General features: G+C 40.9%; 1 protein-coding gene across 3 annotated transcripts in view; it reads right to left on the minus strand.

The window, feature by feature from the left end:
- The window catches only part of ANO6 (anoctamin 6), a 193078-nt gene that overhangs the window by 19787 nt on the left and 154546 nt on the right, over positions 1-18745 (minus strand). For all 3 annotated transcript variants that reach the window (XM_029954242.1, XM_029954241.1, XM_029954243.1), the window contains 6 exons: positions 18250-18392; positions 16074-16151; positions 11266-11491; positions 10052-10221; positions 9751-9848; positions 1692-1822 (listed from right to left, as the gene is read on the minus strand). In XM_029954242.1, coding sequence (XP_029810102.1) covers positions 1692-1822; positions 9751-9848; positions 10052-10221; positions 11266-11491; positions 16074-16151; positions 18250-18392 — 846 coding nt within the window. The remainder of the gene's footprint in view (positions 1-1691; positions 1823-9750; positions 9849-10051; positions 10222-11265; positions 11492-16073; positions 16152-18249; positions 18393-18745) is intronic.

The raw sequence follows: 18745 nt of genomic DNA on the forward strand, positions 1-18745 counted from the left end.
TTCAAAAGGCACTTGGAAATTCTGTCACAAAGTAAAATAACAAAAACTAGTTTCACCCAACCCTGGTATTGAATATGGAACAACAAACTGCCTGTGCTCAGAATTAATCTTTCTAATTCATTAGGTGTTATTTAGATAATAGGAAAACAATTTAAAATATCTAAAAATATCTTTTTAATAGTCATTATTTCATCCTTTCTTGTAGGATGGGATGTGGTCAAATTATTTTGTTGGTAACTATTTAATGAGACTATGAAACTCTACAAGTCATACCAACTTCTCCCCAAAGCACAACCTTTGCCTATAACTTTTTCTCACAATGCTCTTTATTTGACTAGTCAACTACAGAAAAATAATTCTTTTTTTCAAGGTATGTTTTTGGTGCTAAAATAACAAATGATATTCTGCCTCAGAATGTTGTTATTAATGCTGGTGATAGTTCCACAAGAAATATTTACAAATATGACTCATTTTGGAATCAGAGGTAATTGTCTTACAGTCCTTTTGAGAATGAACAGAATAAATAAATAAATATGGCTTCTACATTAGACGAACCTGGTCCTGAAACCTAACAAAAGTAAAAATGAAATTTAAATCAAACTTCAGGCTGCAAAGTATTGTTGACTGAAGGTGGTACAAGATGAACCTTTCACTCACTGAAGGAAGCAGATGTGTTTCCATGTTTCGTGTATATTTTTAAAAGCAATTATTTTATATATAGAATGTGATTTAATAAAAATCATCCTCTATCTGCAGACTTGTAAACAGGAACTGCACAGCAGAATCTTTGTAAACACACAAACCCCTCTGCATAAATGCAAGGCCTGTCAACCAAAATGTTGTGCCTCCTTTCCTAATCCCCTAAGCTGAAAAAAAGTGGAGTTCAGTGCAATGGGTAGCTGAAAGGGCACAGATACAAAACACATGGATTGTTAGCCTTCTATTAGATATAAGCGTGTTATACATTAATAGAAAAGATGGTGTTTCCTCTGGATATCTGTTTTGAGACGTGTCCATTTAAAGGTACCCAAGAGCTCAGAGTCAAGTTCAAATGAAGAGAAACAGAGCCCAAGCAAATACTGCACAAATGGACAGAGCATTCAAGAAGGAGGGGACCTGTGCTAAATTCTTAATTCCAAACCTGCAAAATGGTTCTGAATTCAAGCCAGTGATTATCCATGAGGTCACTCAAAGAACCAGGCAGAAACCCTGCCTGGGGCCAGAAGGAATAGACACTGTCATAGGCAGGTGGGAGGTGTCAGGGGAAGCCTGTGATCCCGCCAGCCGCAAAACAGCATGCCCCTCCAGGCTCTCTGTCCAGGCTTGCTTATGTGACTCACTCAGAAGTGTATTGGCCGACAGCTGGGCCCGCGTGGACTGCAGCCCAGGCTGAATCACCTCTAATAATAGTTCTGCATTCATTCTCAGACAAGACGGTTAGAGTGCTCTGAGGATGGGGGTGATGTACCTCAATGAATATTCCAAATCACTGCTTCGTAATAAATCTTTAGCTCTGTACAACATAAATATTTACGATACACACAGTCACCTTATTTGAAAGCCAGATTGTGTAATTGGATCTAGTGGAGAAAAACAGGCTTTTCTTCATTTCAATATGCCAGGTAGTTATGTGGGCTCCCAAACATGGCCCAATCTGATTTATATCAACTCAAACTGCACCGAAGACTTACTCATTTCAAGATATTCATAAAACAAGCCCAGTTTGCCCATGGGCTGCAGGTGGTAGTCTTGTTCCCATCGCGGAGCTGTCTTTTCTGCTCTGGAAACCGTGCGACATCGTCCAATTAGGTTCATGACCCAGCTGCCAAGAAGATCGAATTGTCAGGTAGAATATTATCATTATTTTGCAGATATCTCAAGCTAAACACATAATCTTCTCAAGAAATTAATTTCTTGATTTCATGCTAAATTTCTTTTTATTCCTGCCTCCTTGCCCTAAAATATTTTGAAAACTAGTGCTATGTACCAAATTTTAAAAATGTAACTGCTATTATTTTTTCTCCCACCTTATTTTCATGTGGACAGGTAATTTTTTTAATGTTTTTATTTTTGAGAGCAAGCACACACATGTGTGTACATGAGTGGGGGAGGGGCAGAGAGAGAGGGACACAAGGGATCCAAAGCAGGCTCTTAACTGACAGCAGAGCCCGATGTGGGGCTTGAAGTCTGGAGCCGTGAGATTACGACCTGAAGTTGGAAACTCAACTAACTGAACCAGCTGGGTGCCCTATGGACAATTAGTTTTTAAAAATACTTTCTCTCAGGAGACAAAAGCAAAAATGAACTATTGGGACCTCATTAAAATAAAAAGCTTCTGAACAGCAAAGCATACAATCAGCAAAACTCAAAGGCAACCAACTGAACGGGAGAAGATATTTGCAAATGACATATCAGATAAAGGGTTAGTGTCTAAAATTTATAAAGAACTTATCAAACTCAACACTCAAAAACCAAATAATCCAGTAAAGAAATGGGCAAAAGACATGAAAAGGCACTTCTCCAAAGAAGACATCCAGATGGCCAACCGACACATGAATAAATGCTTAATATCACTCATCGTCAGGGAAATACAAATCAAACCCACAGTGTGATATGACCTCACACCTGTCAGAATGACTAACATTAACAACTCAGGTAACAACAGATGTTGGCAAGGATGCGGAGAAAGAGGATCTCTTTTGCACTGCTGATGGGGATGCAAACTGGTGCAGCCACTCTAGAAAATAGTATGACGTTTCCTCAAAAAATTAAAAATAGAACTACTCTATGACCCAGCAACTGCACTAGCAGGTATTTATCCAAGGGATATAGGTGTGCCATTTTGAAGGGGAACATGCACTCCAATGTTTATAGCAGCACTATCGACAACAGCCAAAGTGTGGAGAGTCCAAATGTCCATTGATGGATGAATGGATAAAGAAGATGTGGTGTGTGTGTGTGTGTGTATATACACATATTTTTGTGTATACTCACACACACACATAACAGTATTATTCAGCAATCAAAAAGAATGAAATCTTGCCATTTGCAACTATGTGGATGGAACTAGAGGGTATTATGCTAAGCAAAATGAGTCAGAGAAAGACAAATATCATATGACCTCACTCATATGAGGACTTTAAGATACAAAAGAGATGAACATAGAGGAAGCAACAATAATATAAAAACAGGGAGGAGGACAAAAACGTTAAGAGACTTAAATATGGAGAACAAGCAGAGGGTTACGGAGGGGTTGTGGGAGGGCAGGATGGACTAAATGGGTAAGGGGCATTAAGGAATCTACTCCTGAAATCACTGTTGCACTATATGCTAACTAACTTGGATATAAATTTAAAAAAATAAATTAAATTTAAAAAACTTTTAAAAACCCTTTCTTTCATTTGATTAACTTTATTTCCCCCCCATTTCCCTGCTATTATCCACAATGATCTTTCCAGAATGATGTTACCAGAGAAAATAAAATGAAGACAGACATGGTATGGGGGCTGGTAAGAGTATTCTGGAGAAGAATGAAGCAGCGTTAAGGAATGGAGAGTTGGCATTTAAGGTAGGGGAGCGGTGGTGGCCGGGAAGGGCTCACCAAGAGTGACATTTGAATAAAAATATGAAGTAGGCAGAGGGAACAGTGACTACAGAGCCCCAGAGGCAGAGGCAGGCCTCCTAGTTCTGACAGACAGCATGGAGCCTGGTGTGGTCCAGGCCTACCAGGAAACAAGGTTGGAAGTTTTAAGAAGTGGGGAGCCTAAGAGACCACTGTGAGGATTTGGGGATTTTTTACTCTGGCGGAACCAGGGAGCCATTGAAGGGCTCTGCAGGAGAAGTGATACATGTTCATTTTAGAGGAAACAGGTCCAAGACCCTATTTTAAGCTGAACAAATCTAGGCCCAGAGAAGCGAAATGCCTCCTTAAAGTCACAGTGCATAGCTGGTTGGAAACACTGGCCCCACTGGTCTCTTAGGTTATTTTCTTTCTCAAAGCCTCCGAACAAATGCACCCCCCCTTTTATGGCTATTTTCCCTAAAAAGAAATTGAAGTCTGGCAGTGAAATGAGGTGTGCACCTGTAGCCTGAAGAACTGTTGTACCCTACAGCAACAGCTGGCTAGGGCTTACTCATGGAGTTCACCAGAAGAGGCATAACAGCAGCAAACAACTTCAAATACAAACATCTGGGCTAAGCTTTGGCTGATTAAACAATACGCTGGTACAGATTGCAAATTTGGGCAATGAGAGGCCTCACGATACTGTAAAAACAAGTGTATGTGTTGCGCATGCACCCGTGTAAGTGTGCACACCCCCCCACCCCCGATGGAGATACGAATTACAAATAGCTCATCATGCTAGGTTTCCCACTGCTGGCTAGTCTGTGTCAACTTCACTGAACACTAGCCAAGGTTTACAAGGGGAGATTTCTAACAGAACGTGTCCCTGGCTTAACAATCTTTCCCCATTTCTTTCTCTTCTATGACATGAGAGGCACAGCAGGTGGCTGTGGAAAGTGGAGGGGACATGGTCTCAGATACCCCTGAATGTGAATCTATACTTTACTTCTTACTATTTAACTTCAGTCAAGTACAAGTACAATGAGATGATAAAACCTATATTGGCCAGGTTTTCTGACAGGATTAAATACTTCAGAACAGGTAAAATAGTTAGTTCATTTCCTAACACAGGATTTTGTATTGGCCAATACAGGCTAATTGGCTAAGGCCAGGTCGACTGTAAATACAGCCTAAGTTACTTAGGAGCTTAGCTCTGGGATGCAACGCTTGGATTGGTGAATCGCACGTCAACACTTGTCCTGGAATGCTTGTTGCTGGTTGGTGCTACTTCCTGTATCCCAACCCGAAGCTCTGTTATCAGTCAAGTCTAAGGCATGGCCTGGGAACTAGCAGTTTCACACATGACAGGGCCCTTGTGAGGGAGGTGGCATCAACGACCACGCATCCATCACCCAACAAGATTCCTGGTGTCTATTGTTTTTTTGTTTGTTTGTTTTTGGTCTCCCTCACACTTCCAGCCTCAGCCTCTGGACGGAACCCTCTCCATGCCCCAGAGAAGCAGGCCTTTTACGCTCAGGGCTCCAAACCCATTACAGTGTGGACTGAGGATGGAACTTCTGCCCCAGCAACCACCTGCATGACCGGCTTGGCTGGCACTTCCCTCCCACGCGGCACTGCCTACCTCCACCCGCAGCAGGTCATATTAGAAGTCTTTCTGACTAGCTTTGTTTTCTGAGCTCCAGGCTCTGAGCCTCTTGTTCGGTCTTCCTGAATTGAACCACTCATCTGTAGTAGTAAAACTTGGGCTGTCAACTACCCATCACTATTCTTGGTCTTCTGGGTTTTCTAGCGGGTTATGGTTCTAGGGCAGAGATCTCAGTCATGACTGCACAGGAGAACCACTTAGAGAGCTTTTTAAAAATACAGATGATAGATAGATCCCTCCCTTGACGGGGGCAGAAGTTTCTCCCACTAGCAGGCATTCCAACATGATTTTCTTAGGAATTTACCATGCATATTAGCAATAACAGCACTGTAAAACATTACCCTTCCCTAAGTCCTTATTACGTGTAAAGGATGGTATAAAGCACTTTACACCTCATTTTTTCTTTGTATCTTTATTATCATATTTAATGTTAATGATAACCACCATCTCTTTATTATCATATTTAATGCTAATGATAACCACCATCTCTGTTTAGAATATTCTACTGTATTGGGGCACCTGGGTGGCTCAGTCAGTTAAGTGTCTGACTTCGGCTCAGGTCATGATCTTGTTTCGTGGGTTTGAGCCCCATGTTGGGCTCTGTGCTGACAGCTCAGAGCCTGGAGCCTGCTTTGGATTGTGTCTCCTCTCTCTGTTCCTCCCCCATGTGCACTCTCTCAAAAATAAACACTAAAAAAAAATTTTAAATAAGAATATTCTACAGTATTTCCATTTGTTAATTTTGATTACAAGCATCCTTCACTATCTGAATCTATTTTACTATTCCTGAATGTAAAGTGTGACTATGGATAGTGAGGGATAATGGTATTTAGGGTTCTCTTAGTGGATCTTTGGTTCATCCTCTAGCCAACTCAGACCTTGAAAAGGGATAGTTTCTCTTCTAATAGTTCACTTTCCTGATTTAAGTAGTGCATACCCATTGTGGAAAATACAGAAAACATATAAAGGATGAAAATTACAGCCTTCCATTATCTAAACACCAAAGAACAATGCTACTGGCATTCTGGATATTTAACTCTAATTATTTTACTTAACATTTTAGCATAAAAATTTCTCCAGAGTGAATGGCTTAATGCAGAGATTGTGTCAGCCTTCTGTCAAGTACAGAACAGAATTCCCAGGAATGCCTCATGTCAAAATACTAAGCAAGGCTGGGAAGGCCCAAGGGCTCTGAGCTTGCTTTCTGGGTCCAACACAGAATTCTGTTACTTTGCTGATGGGCTGTATCTGAAGAACGGGAATCACTGATTCACGCTGGAGCGTGCCCACTAAATACGAGCTGATTTAGATGCTAGTGGGACCCCAACAGGAAGCTGGGTCACAGTGCCAGATGTGCTGCTCTGTTTGCTCCCAGGATCCTCGCTGAGGACCACAAGTGGTGTGGGGGTGGAAGAAGGGAAGTATATGGTGACATTCATTTCACTGTGTTCGTTCTGACATATTTGAATGGTGTGAAAATAGCCACCGACTTACAAGGCTTTTCTCTCCATCCCTGTATATTTTGGGGATGGGGGTAGTTTTGGTAGCAGGAGTAACTGATAGATGTTTCCCTTGGAGTGAAAAAAAGAAAGAAGGAAGCTAGCACTTAAACACAAAGAAGCAGAAATGAGAAGAGCCCCTGTCGCTCTCCAAGTGGCTAACATTTAGCATTCCCAGCTTTCAGACAAGGGAAAGATAACTTAGAACTTACTGGCCTTAGGTATTTTAAACCAGGAGTAGAAATATCCAAACAAGTTCAGGTCGCGATAATGTACAGCAATGGACTCACTTCAAGTGAATGTATAAACAGACCACAGATACATAATACATCCTTCATGTGTAAATATTTCATGAGTTACTTTCATTTCATACCAATTTCTCAGTACCAGTTTAGAAAATCTACTTCCCCCAACCCCACTGCCGCCCAGCCAGTTTTTTATGAAATCAGAAAATAGCTCACTGACAACCAATTAGTCATCAAAATTTAGTGTTAAATAATTAGCCTACTTCCTTCAGGAAAATGCTTTTTAATAATCGGAGTTAAACTTTTCCTCTATTTGGTATATTTATTCTCATATAAAAGCCCAATATTTGTGCATGACCTACTTTTACTCATTTGGAAAAATCTGAATGTGAACTCAGTGAAGGTAAGGTTGTTTACTGAACTGTAAGGCTCCAAAATATTAATTTTACAGCTAAGACCAGAATCCCTTTCTTTGTGAGGGGGGCAGGGAGGAGAGAGTTAGAGGGGAAGTGGGGGTGTCTGTTTAGAGACAGACCCTGACAGTTTACAATGAAGGCGGAGGATGAGCCTGGGGAGGAAATCTGGAAGGACACACTGAAACCCAAAGGTGTCTGCTCTATAAAAACAGAAAGAGAAGAAGAAAGAAAAAAAAGGCTAACTGCTATGCAAACAGAATGAACAGAAACTTGTTAATGGGGAACAGAGAGGAGGTTAGGGGAGGGAAGAGAAAGAAAGAGAGGGAAGTTGTCTGGTGGGAGAAAGACAAGCAGCAGAGCCTGAGGCCTACAAGCCTGGGAGGCCTGGCTGGCTCGGTCAGTTGAGCATCCGACTTTTGATTATGCTCATACTGAGCATGGAGCCAGCTTGGGATTCTCGCTCTCTCCCTCTGCCCCTCCCCTGCTCACGTTCTCTCTCTCTCTCTCTCTCTCTCTCTCTCACACACACACACACACACAATCCAGTTATATAGCAGAATGAAAGACTTTTAAAAGATGGAGGTTTTTTAATTTCAAAATTAAAGTTGAGTTTCTGCCTCTATGCCCCAAACATCAGTAAAGACTGCTTGTGTGAGTGGTTTTGGAGGACACTGAGGAGAGGGACCACAGTCTGTGTTTGGTTTGGCATGACCAAAAAGTATAGATGTAGAAGGCAACACAGAAGGAGATCCAAAGTTTTGTGCGCACAGAAACTCAGGGTCAGAAATTATTTTGAAAAGGTTAAGTGTGATAGGCAGAAAAATGGACTTCCCCTACCAGAGGTCTGTGTCCCACTCCCCAGAATATCGGAGTATGTTAAGTCACATGGCAAAGAGGAATTGAGGTTGCAAATGAGCTTTTAGATGGTTTCCTGGACCATCCAGGTGGACCCAGTGTAATCACCAGGGTCAATAAAAGTGGAAAAGAGAGGGAGGGCGATGGGATCACAGAAGAGTCAGAGATATGTAACACTTCTGGCTTTGAGATGAGAAAAGAAGCCATAAACGAAGGAATGTGGACAACACCTAGAAGCCAGAAAAGGCAAAAGAAACAGATATTCATCCTGGAGGCTTGTGAAAGGATCACCTCCCTGGTAATACCTTGACTTTCACCCACTGAAATCCCTGTCAGACTTCTGACTTCTAGAACTGTGAGATCTCATAGTGGGTTTTTTTTTTTTTTCATTGTCCTCCTATTACCATTAAGTTGGTGGCAATCTGTTCAGCGGCCATAAAAGATGAATAAGCTCCCTGAAAATGTGCAGAAATTGAGATGGCCCTGGACTATTTACTTTGATACAGGATAGGGTTTCAGTGAAAATTGAAGAGGACAATGTGACCTTAGCTAACATCTGTTGTTCTCATTTCTTAGGGAAAGAACAGTAAGTCAAAACATTTGTGGTTATTATTTTGATGATTATCTCTTAAAACATTATTATGTAATCCTGGTGCCTGAGGACCACAGGAGAACTGCTCTTCTTGAAAGCACATGGATTTGGAGTCCTGGGATCTCGGATTTGAATCCCACAGTAGCCTCTTATGGATAAGGCGAATGTGGATAAATCATTAACCTCTTTAAGCCAAAGAATCTTCATTTGCATAAGGGAGATAAAAATAAGGATTGTTTGAAAGATTAAATGAGGAAGATCTATAAAGCACGTAATATAGTGAATGGCACACACTAGGAACTCAACAGATCACAACTATTGATTTTTAAGCCACGCTATAAAGGGAGGAGAAAGTCATGAGAAGTGAGGGAAATAGTTAATAGCTCCAACAAAGGCCATCTCTCCAAGGACTAAGATCAGTCAGCTACCAATAATGGGCTAACAGGCATAAAGTATAGCAGATGGAGATCAAAGTTAAACAGAAAGAAGTATGTTTTTTAAAAACATAATTATTAAACACTGGATACATTCACCCCCATTGGTTGGATTGTTTTGTTTAGAGACTCCTTTTAAAACATTTATTAATTGTTGAGAGACAAAGAGACAGAGCGTGAGGAGGGTAGGGAGAGAGAGAGAGAGGGAGACACAGAATCCGAAGCAGGCTCCAGGCTCTGAGCTGTCAGCACAGAGCCCGATGTGGGGCTCGAACCCATGAACTGTGAGATCATGACCTGAGCCGAAGCCGGATGCTTAACCGACTCAGCCACCCAGGTGCCCCTAGAGACTTTAAATAAATAGCGTTTACTCCATTTTAGAGATAGGCATGCAGCTGTGTGAACACACAGGCAAATGATTTGGATGGACAGTCTATTCCATCCCCCTCATATCCCCAAGATTACACAACTTAATACTCACGGAAGTAACACCTCTTGTATGTTATTCCAGATCGCTTTTCCTCCCATGATTATTGTCAGCTGTGTCGTCAGTTCAAGGAGGCAGCCACCTGGGTCACACTGGAATATTAAAAAGACAATTTCATTTAAATTTTTGATGGGTCTAACATGAAATCGAGAGGCATTAATTTTAGTTTTTTCTGATATAGATTCTGCTGAGGCAAAAAGAATCTGAATATTCGGGAAAAAACTCTTCATCGGGCAACTGGGAGAAAACATGAAGCAGCTTAAACTGTCAAGAGAATACAATTCTATACTCATACCTCTTCATTTCTGTATTTTCCCAGCCAATAGACCGGGTCTCCAGGATAACCTACAAATTTGCCCTTAAAGAACGCGATGTAGAAACATGAAGAATAGTAGTTGACAAACTGGAATAAGAACATCTTCATGGTCAGGCTGTTCTCATAATCAGTCTGGGTCCTTGGGAGTTCTGTAGTTAAATAAAGGCAAGATTTTAAAATTGTGAACAGCTTTGAGACCCTAATCAAAGACACTGAAACATGAGTTAACATGTTAAAAAAAAATACAATTCACACTGTTTTCATTTAAGCTGTTTTCAATTCCTTAATATAGCTGCTGTGTTAATTTTAAGTTTACACATTGTTATAAGAGTCCTCCCCCTCCCCCGAGAATGCAACATCCCACACAGCAAAAATACTCAAGGGTTCCTTAACATTTACAAGTCCCATGTTTTCAAACGGGCAAGGCTGCCCTCTCTCAGGTCTAAGTGGACAAAAAATTATTTTTGCATAGCCTGCTACATGATATTCTCTTCTCTTCCTGAATTGCAATGAGGTAGGGCTATTGAAACAAAACAAGTGGGAACCTGTTACAAGCATTTGGGGAAGAGGAAACAGGTCATCCTCCTAGTCGAGAATTTAAATCAGTCTGATCATTTTCAGATGATGACCACTGAGCAGACCATTCGGAGAATGACCCAGGCATATGCAGCTTGTGGGGAGCGCTTAAGTCTGGCCACTAAGCAGCTGCCGGGGACAGAAGCCAGAGAGAGAGAGACATTTGTTACAAAAGCTGGAGCTGATGAGAACAGAGCTGTATTAATATGAACAGCCTGGGAGGAAGCCACGCAACAGTGTGATTACTTGTCCTCTCAGCAAAAAAGGAGCATATTTGCCACTGGAACCATGACCCTATTCCACTTATTTGCAATAAAGAGACTATTTACTTTCAACAATAGGGTACGTGATCTAATGTAATTGAAAATATTATTCAGCACTGATCTGTTTACACAGAGCTTGGACATTATAATGATTGTCTTTGCTTTGTCCCTTTTACTAATGCAAAGCTGTAGATAATTCATTTCCCCACACAGGTTAGATAAAATATGTTTACACTTGAAATTCTCTAAAATTTGTAACATACGAAAATTGAAATGCCTAAAAGAGACAGTCTCTATTTTTCACTGGGTTCTAAAAATGTCTTAGAAATGACCTAAGCTATAATAGGATCTTACCGAAATTAGTAATCATGATTGCTACTTTTTCATATATGGTGTTCAAAATCATGATGATGATAAAGCTGATGAGAGAAGCAGTGATGGACGTGGCTGTCTGTGGAGTCAGGTACTTCTGGATGGGATCTGTTCCATTAAGATTCTTGGGAAGCTTTGCAGAAAATACAATGAACACTGAGAGCCTGTAGACAATGATCCCGATAACTGAGGCGATGATCAATAGGATCTGAAAGCACAATAAACACAGCAACAGGAGATTCACTAGTAGTCTTTTTACACTTGAAAATTTACCCTGTGCTCAAATGGACAAGGTTCACACGCGAAGAGATGGATGATGGGATATCCTGAAGTGATACTCTTTAGGATATGAATTCAAGTTCTTGCTCAGTTATAATCTATGAAGGGGACAGGTTTCCCTCCAGGGAACAGATCACTGGTTCAGGGGTCAACGGGGCTAGTTGTCTTAGCACCTGTAGGAGGTGAGATTCTGAACAGGACCAGGGAGGCTGCAGAGGTGCACTTAGGAAGCTTGGAAATGGCCACAGGTATCTGCTGATGAAAGCTTCACACACTTTTCCCCTTGGATCTTAAGATCTGAAACTGGCGGTTATTCATCCCTGCCTTTGCACGAGATTCGTTTCACCAATCTGTTGATTCTGACTGCACAGCCCAAATGTCAGTGTTGGGGGGGAGGGGGATGTCTCCTGAAGCATAGTTTGAATGTGGTTGTAGGATGGCGCTTCCTTCCTAGGCAGGTTTTCTCTGGCCACTGAGTAAGGCACATTAAAGGTCCCATTTTTAAACTGTTTTCCCTACACTTAGTTTCTTGGACTTACTCCAAAGCATGTCTGACTGCTCGGATGACTGCTACCAGAGAGAAAAGCTACAAAGAATGTGAATTTCAGGGCCAAGAAAATCCTGTCATGTTGTTTACAGCAACACAGGGAGGCTGGTTTTCACCTGTGGAGAGCCGTAAAGGGAGTGATTACAGGCAGGGTCCTGGAACCAAGTTTCTGCCTTCGAATCCCAGCTCTACCTCGAGCTGTGGGACCCTGTGCAAATCCTTTGGGGCTTCAGCTTCTTTGCCCATGTAATGGGGGATCCCAATGGGAACTAACTTACAGAATTGTTGTGAGGATTTAACGAATTATTCCAGGTAAAAACACTTAGAAGATAAAGCCCAGGCAAACGAAAAGCACTACACACATGTGAGCTGTGGTCATGGAGACTGAAGTGTTAACAAGATGATTTTCTTACTTTTAAAGCCATCAGTTTGTGTAGAGGGCATTATATTTCCTCCTCTAATCTTGCTCATTATCTCCTTTCTTTTAGTTAGGGCTTAACGCTTGTGAAAGGAATGAAATGTGTGTGCGAGTATATGTGAAAATTCACCAAGACCGAGAAAAATGTATTAGAAAAAGTATATCCAGTCTTCCTCTCAGAACACAACAAATGCAGACCATTTAAAGTGTATATATTTTATTTTTTGAAAAAGAGGGAGGGAGAATGCCAAGCGGGCTCCATGCTGGGCAGGGAGACGGACATGGGGCTCCATCCCTGACCCTGGGATCATGACCTGAGCTGAGATTATGATGACAGTAGTATTGTCTCTTTTACCGAGAAAAAAAGCCACAGAGATGAAGACTTTAACCCAAATTAAGCAACTAATAAGTGAAAGAACGGAGTTACTACAAGACTCCGGAGTCACACTAACCTCTATATGGCACTGAAAATGGCCTACATGGTTTATGAAAAGAATTCTAATTCTTTTCAGAGCTTTTATAAACTTGGAATGTTTTCATAATTCTATACGGCACTAGACAGGTTCGGTATTTCTTCACAGGAGGAAAATTTTCGTTCTCAAGTTCCTTATGAATCTTTCCTATTATAACTTCAATATATGCTTATTAGATAATATTTGAAATTACTCTATAGTGGATGCTGGTTGTGTATGTGGGCCTGGGTCTGTTCCCAGCCTTAGCAGCAGACCCAGATTGTGCTTTGGGAGAATAACTCCTCCCCTATTTTCAGTCCTATGGTTTGGGCTGGATTGACTCCCTCCTCCCCCAGGGTTTACAGGTAGATCCTGATTGGTTAGGGACAAATAGGTATCTTATCCTATTAGACTCAGCAACTGATTCAAGGACTGAGAAATATCTTAATGAGAGTCAATGAGATGTGAGGAGAGATCTGCTAGTGTCCATGGGAAAGAGAAGCTTGTCAATAAAGGAAGCTGCTAACAGAGACTCTCTTGGCTTAGATGTGATGTGAAATCTGGAATCCAACAGCCATTTTGAGACTATAAGGTAGTGCCTACACCGAGCAAGCCAGGAGGCCACTGAACATAGAATGACAACAGAACAAAACACATAGCCTTTGATGTCATCTGGGCTGCAGTATCTATCCTTAATGGCAGCCATACCTCAGACCTGTGATTTTTAGTTAAAGGAACCATTTATTGGTTCATTTTGTTGTCATCATTGTTGTTTATACCAACTGGAGAACGATTTTCTATCACCTATAATTGAAAGACTCCTAAATACAGGGGCTCCTGGGTGGCTCAGTTGGTAAAACACTGGACTCTTGATCTTGGCCCAGGTCATGATCTCATAGTTTTGTGAGTTCGAGCTCTGTGCTGAACGTGTGGAACCTGCTTGGGATTCTCTCTCTCCCTCTCTCTGCCTCTCCCACACATGTGTTCTATCTCAAAATAAATAAACATTAAAGAAATATTTTTAAATGAAGGAAAAGAGAAACATGGAAAAATGTATCTACTAACTATATATATAGGCATAATTCCTTCAGAACTATGCATTGTTTGCATATTAAAATTATCTTATGTATTTTCCTTAAGCCTATTATAACCATAACATTTTCACATGTCATCAAATATTTTCATGAACACACTTATGGCTGCACTATATTGTACTGTATGAGGGATTAGAAGTAGAATATTTTGGCTGAAATTTTACACACACACACACACACACACACACACACACACACACACAAATAAAACCTTGGTTGTGAGCACAGTTTGTTCCAGAAACATGCTTATAATTCAAAGCACTTGTAGAAACAAATTTTAAGAACCACTGGCTCAGTTGTGATCATGTGATGTTTAGTGTCTCATTCTACTCGAATTGCAAGACACCACTCATTTATCAATTTAAATGTATTAAAAATGCTTGCTCATCCTGTGGAACACTCACAGAACAAGTTACTTGCAATCCAAGATTTTACTGTATAATAATGCATATAAATAACATTAAGTATATATATTTGCAATAAACCTATATGTGACTAATCTTTACTAACCTTTACTTACCATTTTGAAAGAGTTCCTTATTAAATGTTTGTAAAAGCTGAATTAATGGATTAAAGCACATGAATACTGACTCTTGATACTTCTTGCCAAACTGCTAAGAATTGCCAGAGCAGCTTAACATTCCCAGAGCTTCCGTATGAGAGCAGCTGGTCACTGCACTTCCTCCTCACACACACTGAGCCTTAACACCTGATAGGTCAAACACTCTATCTCATTTTAATGTACACTGATTTAATTAGGATTGAGGCTTGACAGTTGTCACGGTATTTTTTCTTTTGTGAAAGGGTATTCATGTTCTCTGCTTCCTTAGCTCTTGGGATATTTGGTATTATCTTACAACTGATCTGGACTTTTTATGTATTGAACGTATTAAACTCTGTGCTCTATTGGTTATCAAAAATTTCTTCTGATGTTGTAAGCTTAGAATGCTTTTGATGTGGGGAAATCTTTAAAGATTTTTTTTTTTAAGATTTATTTATTTTTTGAGAGAAAAAGAGAGCATGTAAGAATGAGTACAAGTGGGAGAGGGGCAGAGAGAGAGGGAGACACAGAATCCGAAGCAGGCTCCAGGCTCTGAGCTCTTGGCACAGAGCAGGGCTCGAACTCACGGACTGTGAGATCATGACCTGACCCGAAGTCAGACGCTTAACTGACTGAGCCACCCAGGTGCCCCGATGGGTGGAAATCTTTAAATGTTTTCCTCTGAAACTTTTTCTGTTGCTATTATGTTTAGAAAGTCTTTTTATATCTAGAGATTACATATTCATCAATATTTATTTCTGGTTTATGGTGTTACCTTTTGAGTATTTCTGGAATTACAATATATGTTAATAGTATGGTTTCAATCTTTACTTCTTTCTCAAATACCTAACAAGTGTTCCATCACCATTTATTAAATAATCTTTACTTATCCCACTGATTTATAATGCCTCCCTTCTCATATATTGTTAATGATATGAGTGCCATATCTGGACTTCATGTCCTATTGTCTAATTTGGGTATTTTTTGAGCCAATAAAAGTCTCAATTTATTACTAATTATTATAATACTAATATGACTATTAGCAATAAACCCCAAATTAATTTCAAAAGTCCTGATAGTTTAGGAATATTATCTTTTTATCTATAATCATTTAAGCCTTCTTTTATATGTTTCAGTGGTTATGTTTTCTTTGATAGTTCCTATTATCTTTTTAAGGCTATTCCTAGACATTTTAGTTTTTACTGTTGGAAAATTTTAGAATTCTTAATGCCTCCCATTCAGTCTCTTCACCAGAAAATGGAAAGCCCAGAACCACTGATCTGATCTAAACAGATGAGGCGGAAAGACCTGCAAGAGCCACTGCGAGCCGACACTGAGAGCTGTTCCACGCGGTGGCTGCGCGGTTCTGTGAAAACAGTTCTGAGACTGCGTAGTTCCCAGCGCGCTTTAGTTTCCCGGCTAGTTAAAACTAGGTCTCAAAGGTCTGTGGCAGATTTACCCAGAAGAAGACGGCACTTGCACAGAGGGTGATACGTATACATTTTCCCCAGGTGGTGAAGGGAACACGCTCTTCTTCCTAAAAACAAAAAAACAAGTTTAGTCAATCAAAGGTGTACTCTGGTGAAATGATTTTTCTCCTGATTCGTCTCCAAATCCTAAACTTAATTTTGAACCTCCTTACTCATAACTGCACTTTTTGGTCATTAAGTTCAAACATACCCGCAACAAGTATGTGCTCATTTTAGTGGTTTCTGAAAACGCAAGCACGACTAATGAACTGTTTGTGTGCTGTGACCTTAGCTCAGGAGTCTTGCGCTATCTGACAGCGGTAAGCTGTAAGGCGACATTCCTTCCTGAGCTTGTCTTAGATTTTAAAAATGGCCGCAATGACAGACAGCACAGAGCCCGCGCAGGACAGAGAGTCCCACGGGTGTCTGCAAATACTCGGTATCCACAATGTGTTTCTTGGTTGAGCTTTATATATTAATTTGGGATAGCCATGAACTTCGAGTTTCCATGACTCATAGGAATATGTTTAACTTTTAAGACAGGAGATCAGTGCGTCTCAAGACTTAGCTGGATTTTAGGAGTAGCTGTAGTATAATAGCTACAAATACTTCTGTGACACTTACTCTAGGTCAGGTGCCATTCTAAGCAGGCTCTGCACATTAACCCAACTAATCCTAACCACAACGGTGTGAGGAAGCAACTCTACTAATCCTGTCTTACAGAGGAAGGTATAGCACAGAGAAGTTAAATAATTAGTCAAAGATCGTTCACCTAGTAAGTTGCTGTGTTTGGATTTGCAGTCCCATTCCCAAGAGTTCATTACCACACTACAGCCTCTCTACCCCAATGGAGGCCGCATTTGCAACAAAGTAAAATGAGGAAGAAAGATAAAGAGAAAGGAACTTTCATCTTCAATTTTTTAACAAGGAATGTTTGAACGGAAATTTAACATATTAGTTGGCAATTTTAAAATTCCAAATTGTCTTTCTTCAGTACCTTTTCTGTTGCCAATATTATAAGCCTTTCCCCCTGCCCCCTAGTATTTAAAAGGTGTTTTCAACATCTAATTTTATCTAAGTTTCTGCCTTCATTTCTGAATGTGCAGTCCTCCAGCAGCACATGGTTTGGGCCCATCATCTTCCACAGTAAACAGTGAGAACTATACATAATGGGAATGGTTGGAAGCTTGTCACTTTGTAAAAGACAAACATCACCTTCTGTTGATAATTGAACCTTTTTTTTTCCCATTTATAAAATGAGGAGGTTGAACTGCTCCCTCCAGTCCCTTTTCGTGTTGGCGTTCTGTAAATCTCTGATTCAATTTATAAAATCTATACTTGGGGACATTTTCGGATGCTCTCGGTAAAAGCATTTTCTTTCCAAGAATTATTCGTATTCAGAACCGACTGTCCTTATGCTGACGGCTGCAAGTACAATCAGCTCTCAATTTTCTGTGTTGAGGGAAAGGACCAACAATGCAGATGATTCAAAAACGATCTTTCACGGGCTCTGGAATGTTTCTGTAGAGAGCTGTAGCTTTATTTTATTTTTATTTTTGCAGTAGCAGAAGGAAATTTACCTCTCCAATTATATTAGATGCCTAGCACAGGCCTACACACAGTTGGACTTCAATAATGTTTCCCTTCTTCCTCTAGTCTTTCTCCAACGTTAGGATGAGAGCCACACAGTCTCGTGTGCATCCCAACCAGGAGGTGGAGCAGTCACTGGGACGTTAGTGCGGCACTGAGGGTGGCTGGTCTAGGATGACAAAGGGGCCGCAATGACGAAGGTGCTTGGGGAAAACGGAGAATCGGCTACGGAATCCAACGCATCCTTCCCTACACAGCGATGACATGGAGTCTGAGCTTTCTTTTCTGCACTTTTTTTTTACTGGTATGAAAGAAAGGCCACAAACCAATGCATCTTTTCTTTGACATTTTATGTCAGAGTCTAATATTTCCCTCCACATTAGAATCACCAGAGAAGCTTTAAAAAAATCGCTGTGCTTGGAACAAACCCAAGCCACTAAGTGTCATCAGGACATGTAGTGATGGGACCCGCGCATCAGTATTTTTTAAGGTACCCAGGTGACTACAATGGGCCACCAAAGCTGGGAACCGCTGAGGTGAACAGACGAAACTGCACCGACCCGGCATGGGCTTTACCTGAGTGATCTCGTTGATCACCACGTGGGTACACCGGGCCTCGTACTCCGGCCGGGCTTGCTCTTCCTGCTGCAACTCGACAGTGTCCCACTCATACTCCAGCTCCGCCTGGCGCCGCTTCCAGAACTCCAGAAACAAAGTAACTAACAGAGAGAGGACAGGAGCATGGGACCGTCAACAGATCTGTCCCAAATTATTAATTATTCATAAGCTTTTGTACATGGTCAATAAAACCCACTTAGTTGGTAATACTATGATTTAAAAGAGAAAAACAAGTTACCTTTTTTAAAAGATGATGTTGATAATTTACTCAACTTGTGGAAACAGACTACAGCCACAGAAAAGGTAGTAACAACGCGATGGTCAGAAGGCACGTGAGAGTGTCTAACACTAGCGCACCTGCTACCGCACCTTGTTGCCAACTAAAACGCAAATAGCTACCGTGATTCAAGAACCGTTTATGGTCCATCCATCCTGCAGCCTGTTCTTCCCTGCA

The sequence above is a fragment of the Suricata suricatta genome, chromosome 10 (assembly GCF_006229205.1).
Source record: "Suricata suricatta isolate VVHF042 chromosome 10, meerkat_22Aug2017_6uvM2_HiC, whole genome shotgun sequence".
NCBI lineage: Eukaryota > Metazoa > Chordata > Mammalia > Carnivora > Herpestidae > Suricata > Suricata suricatta.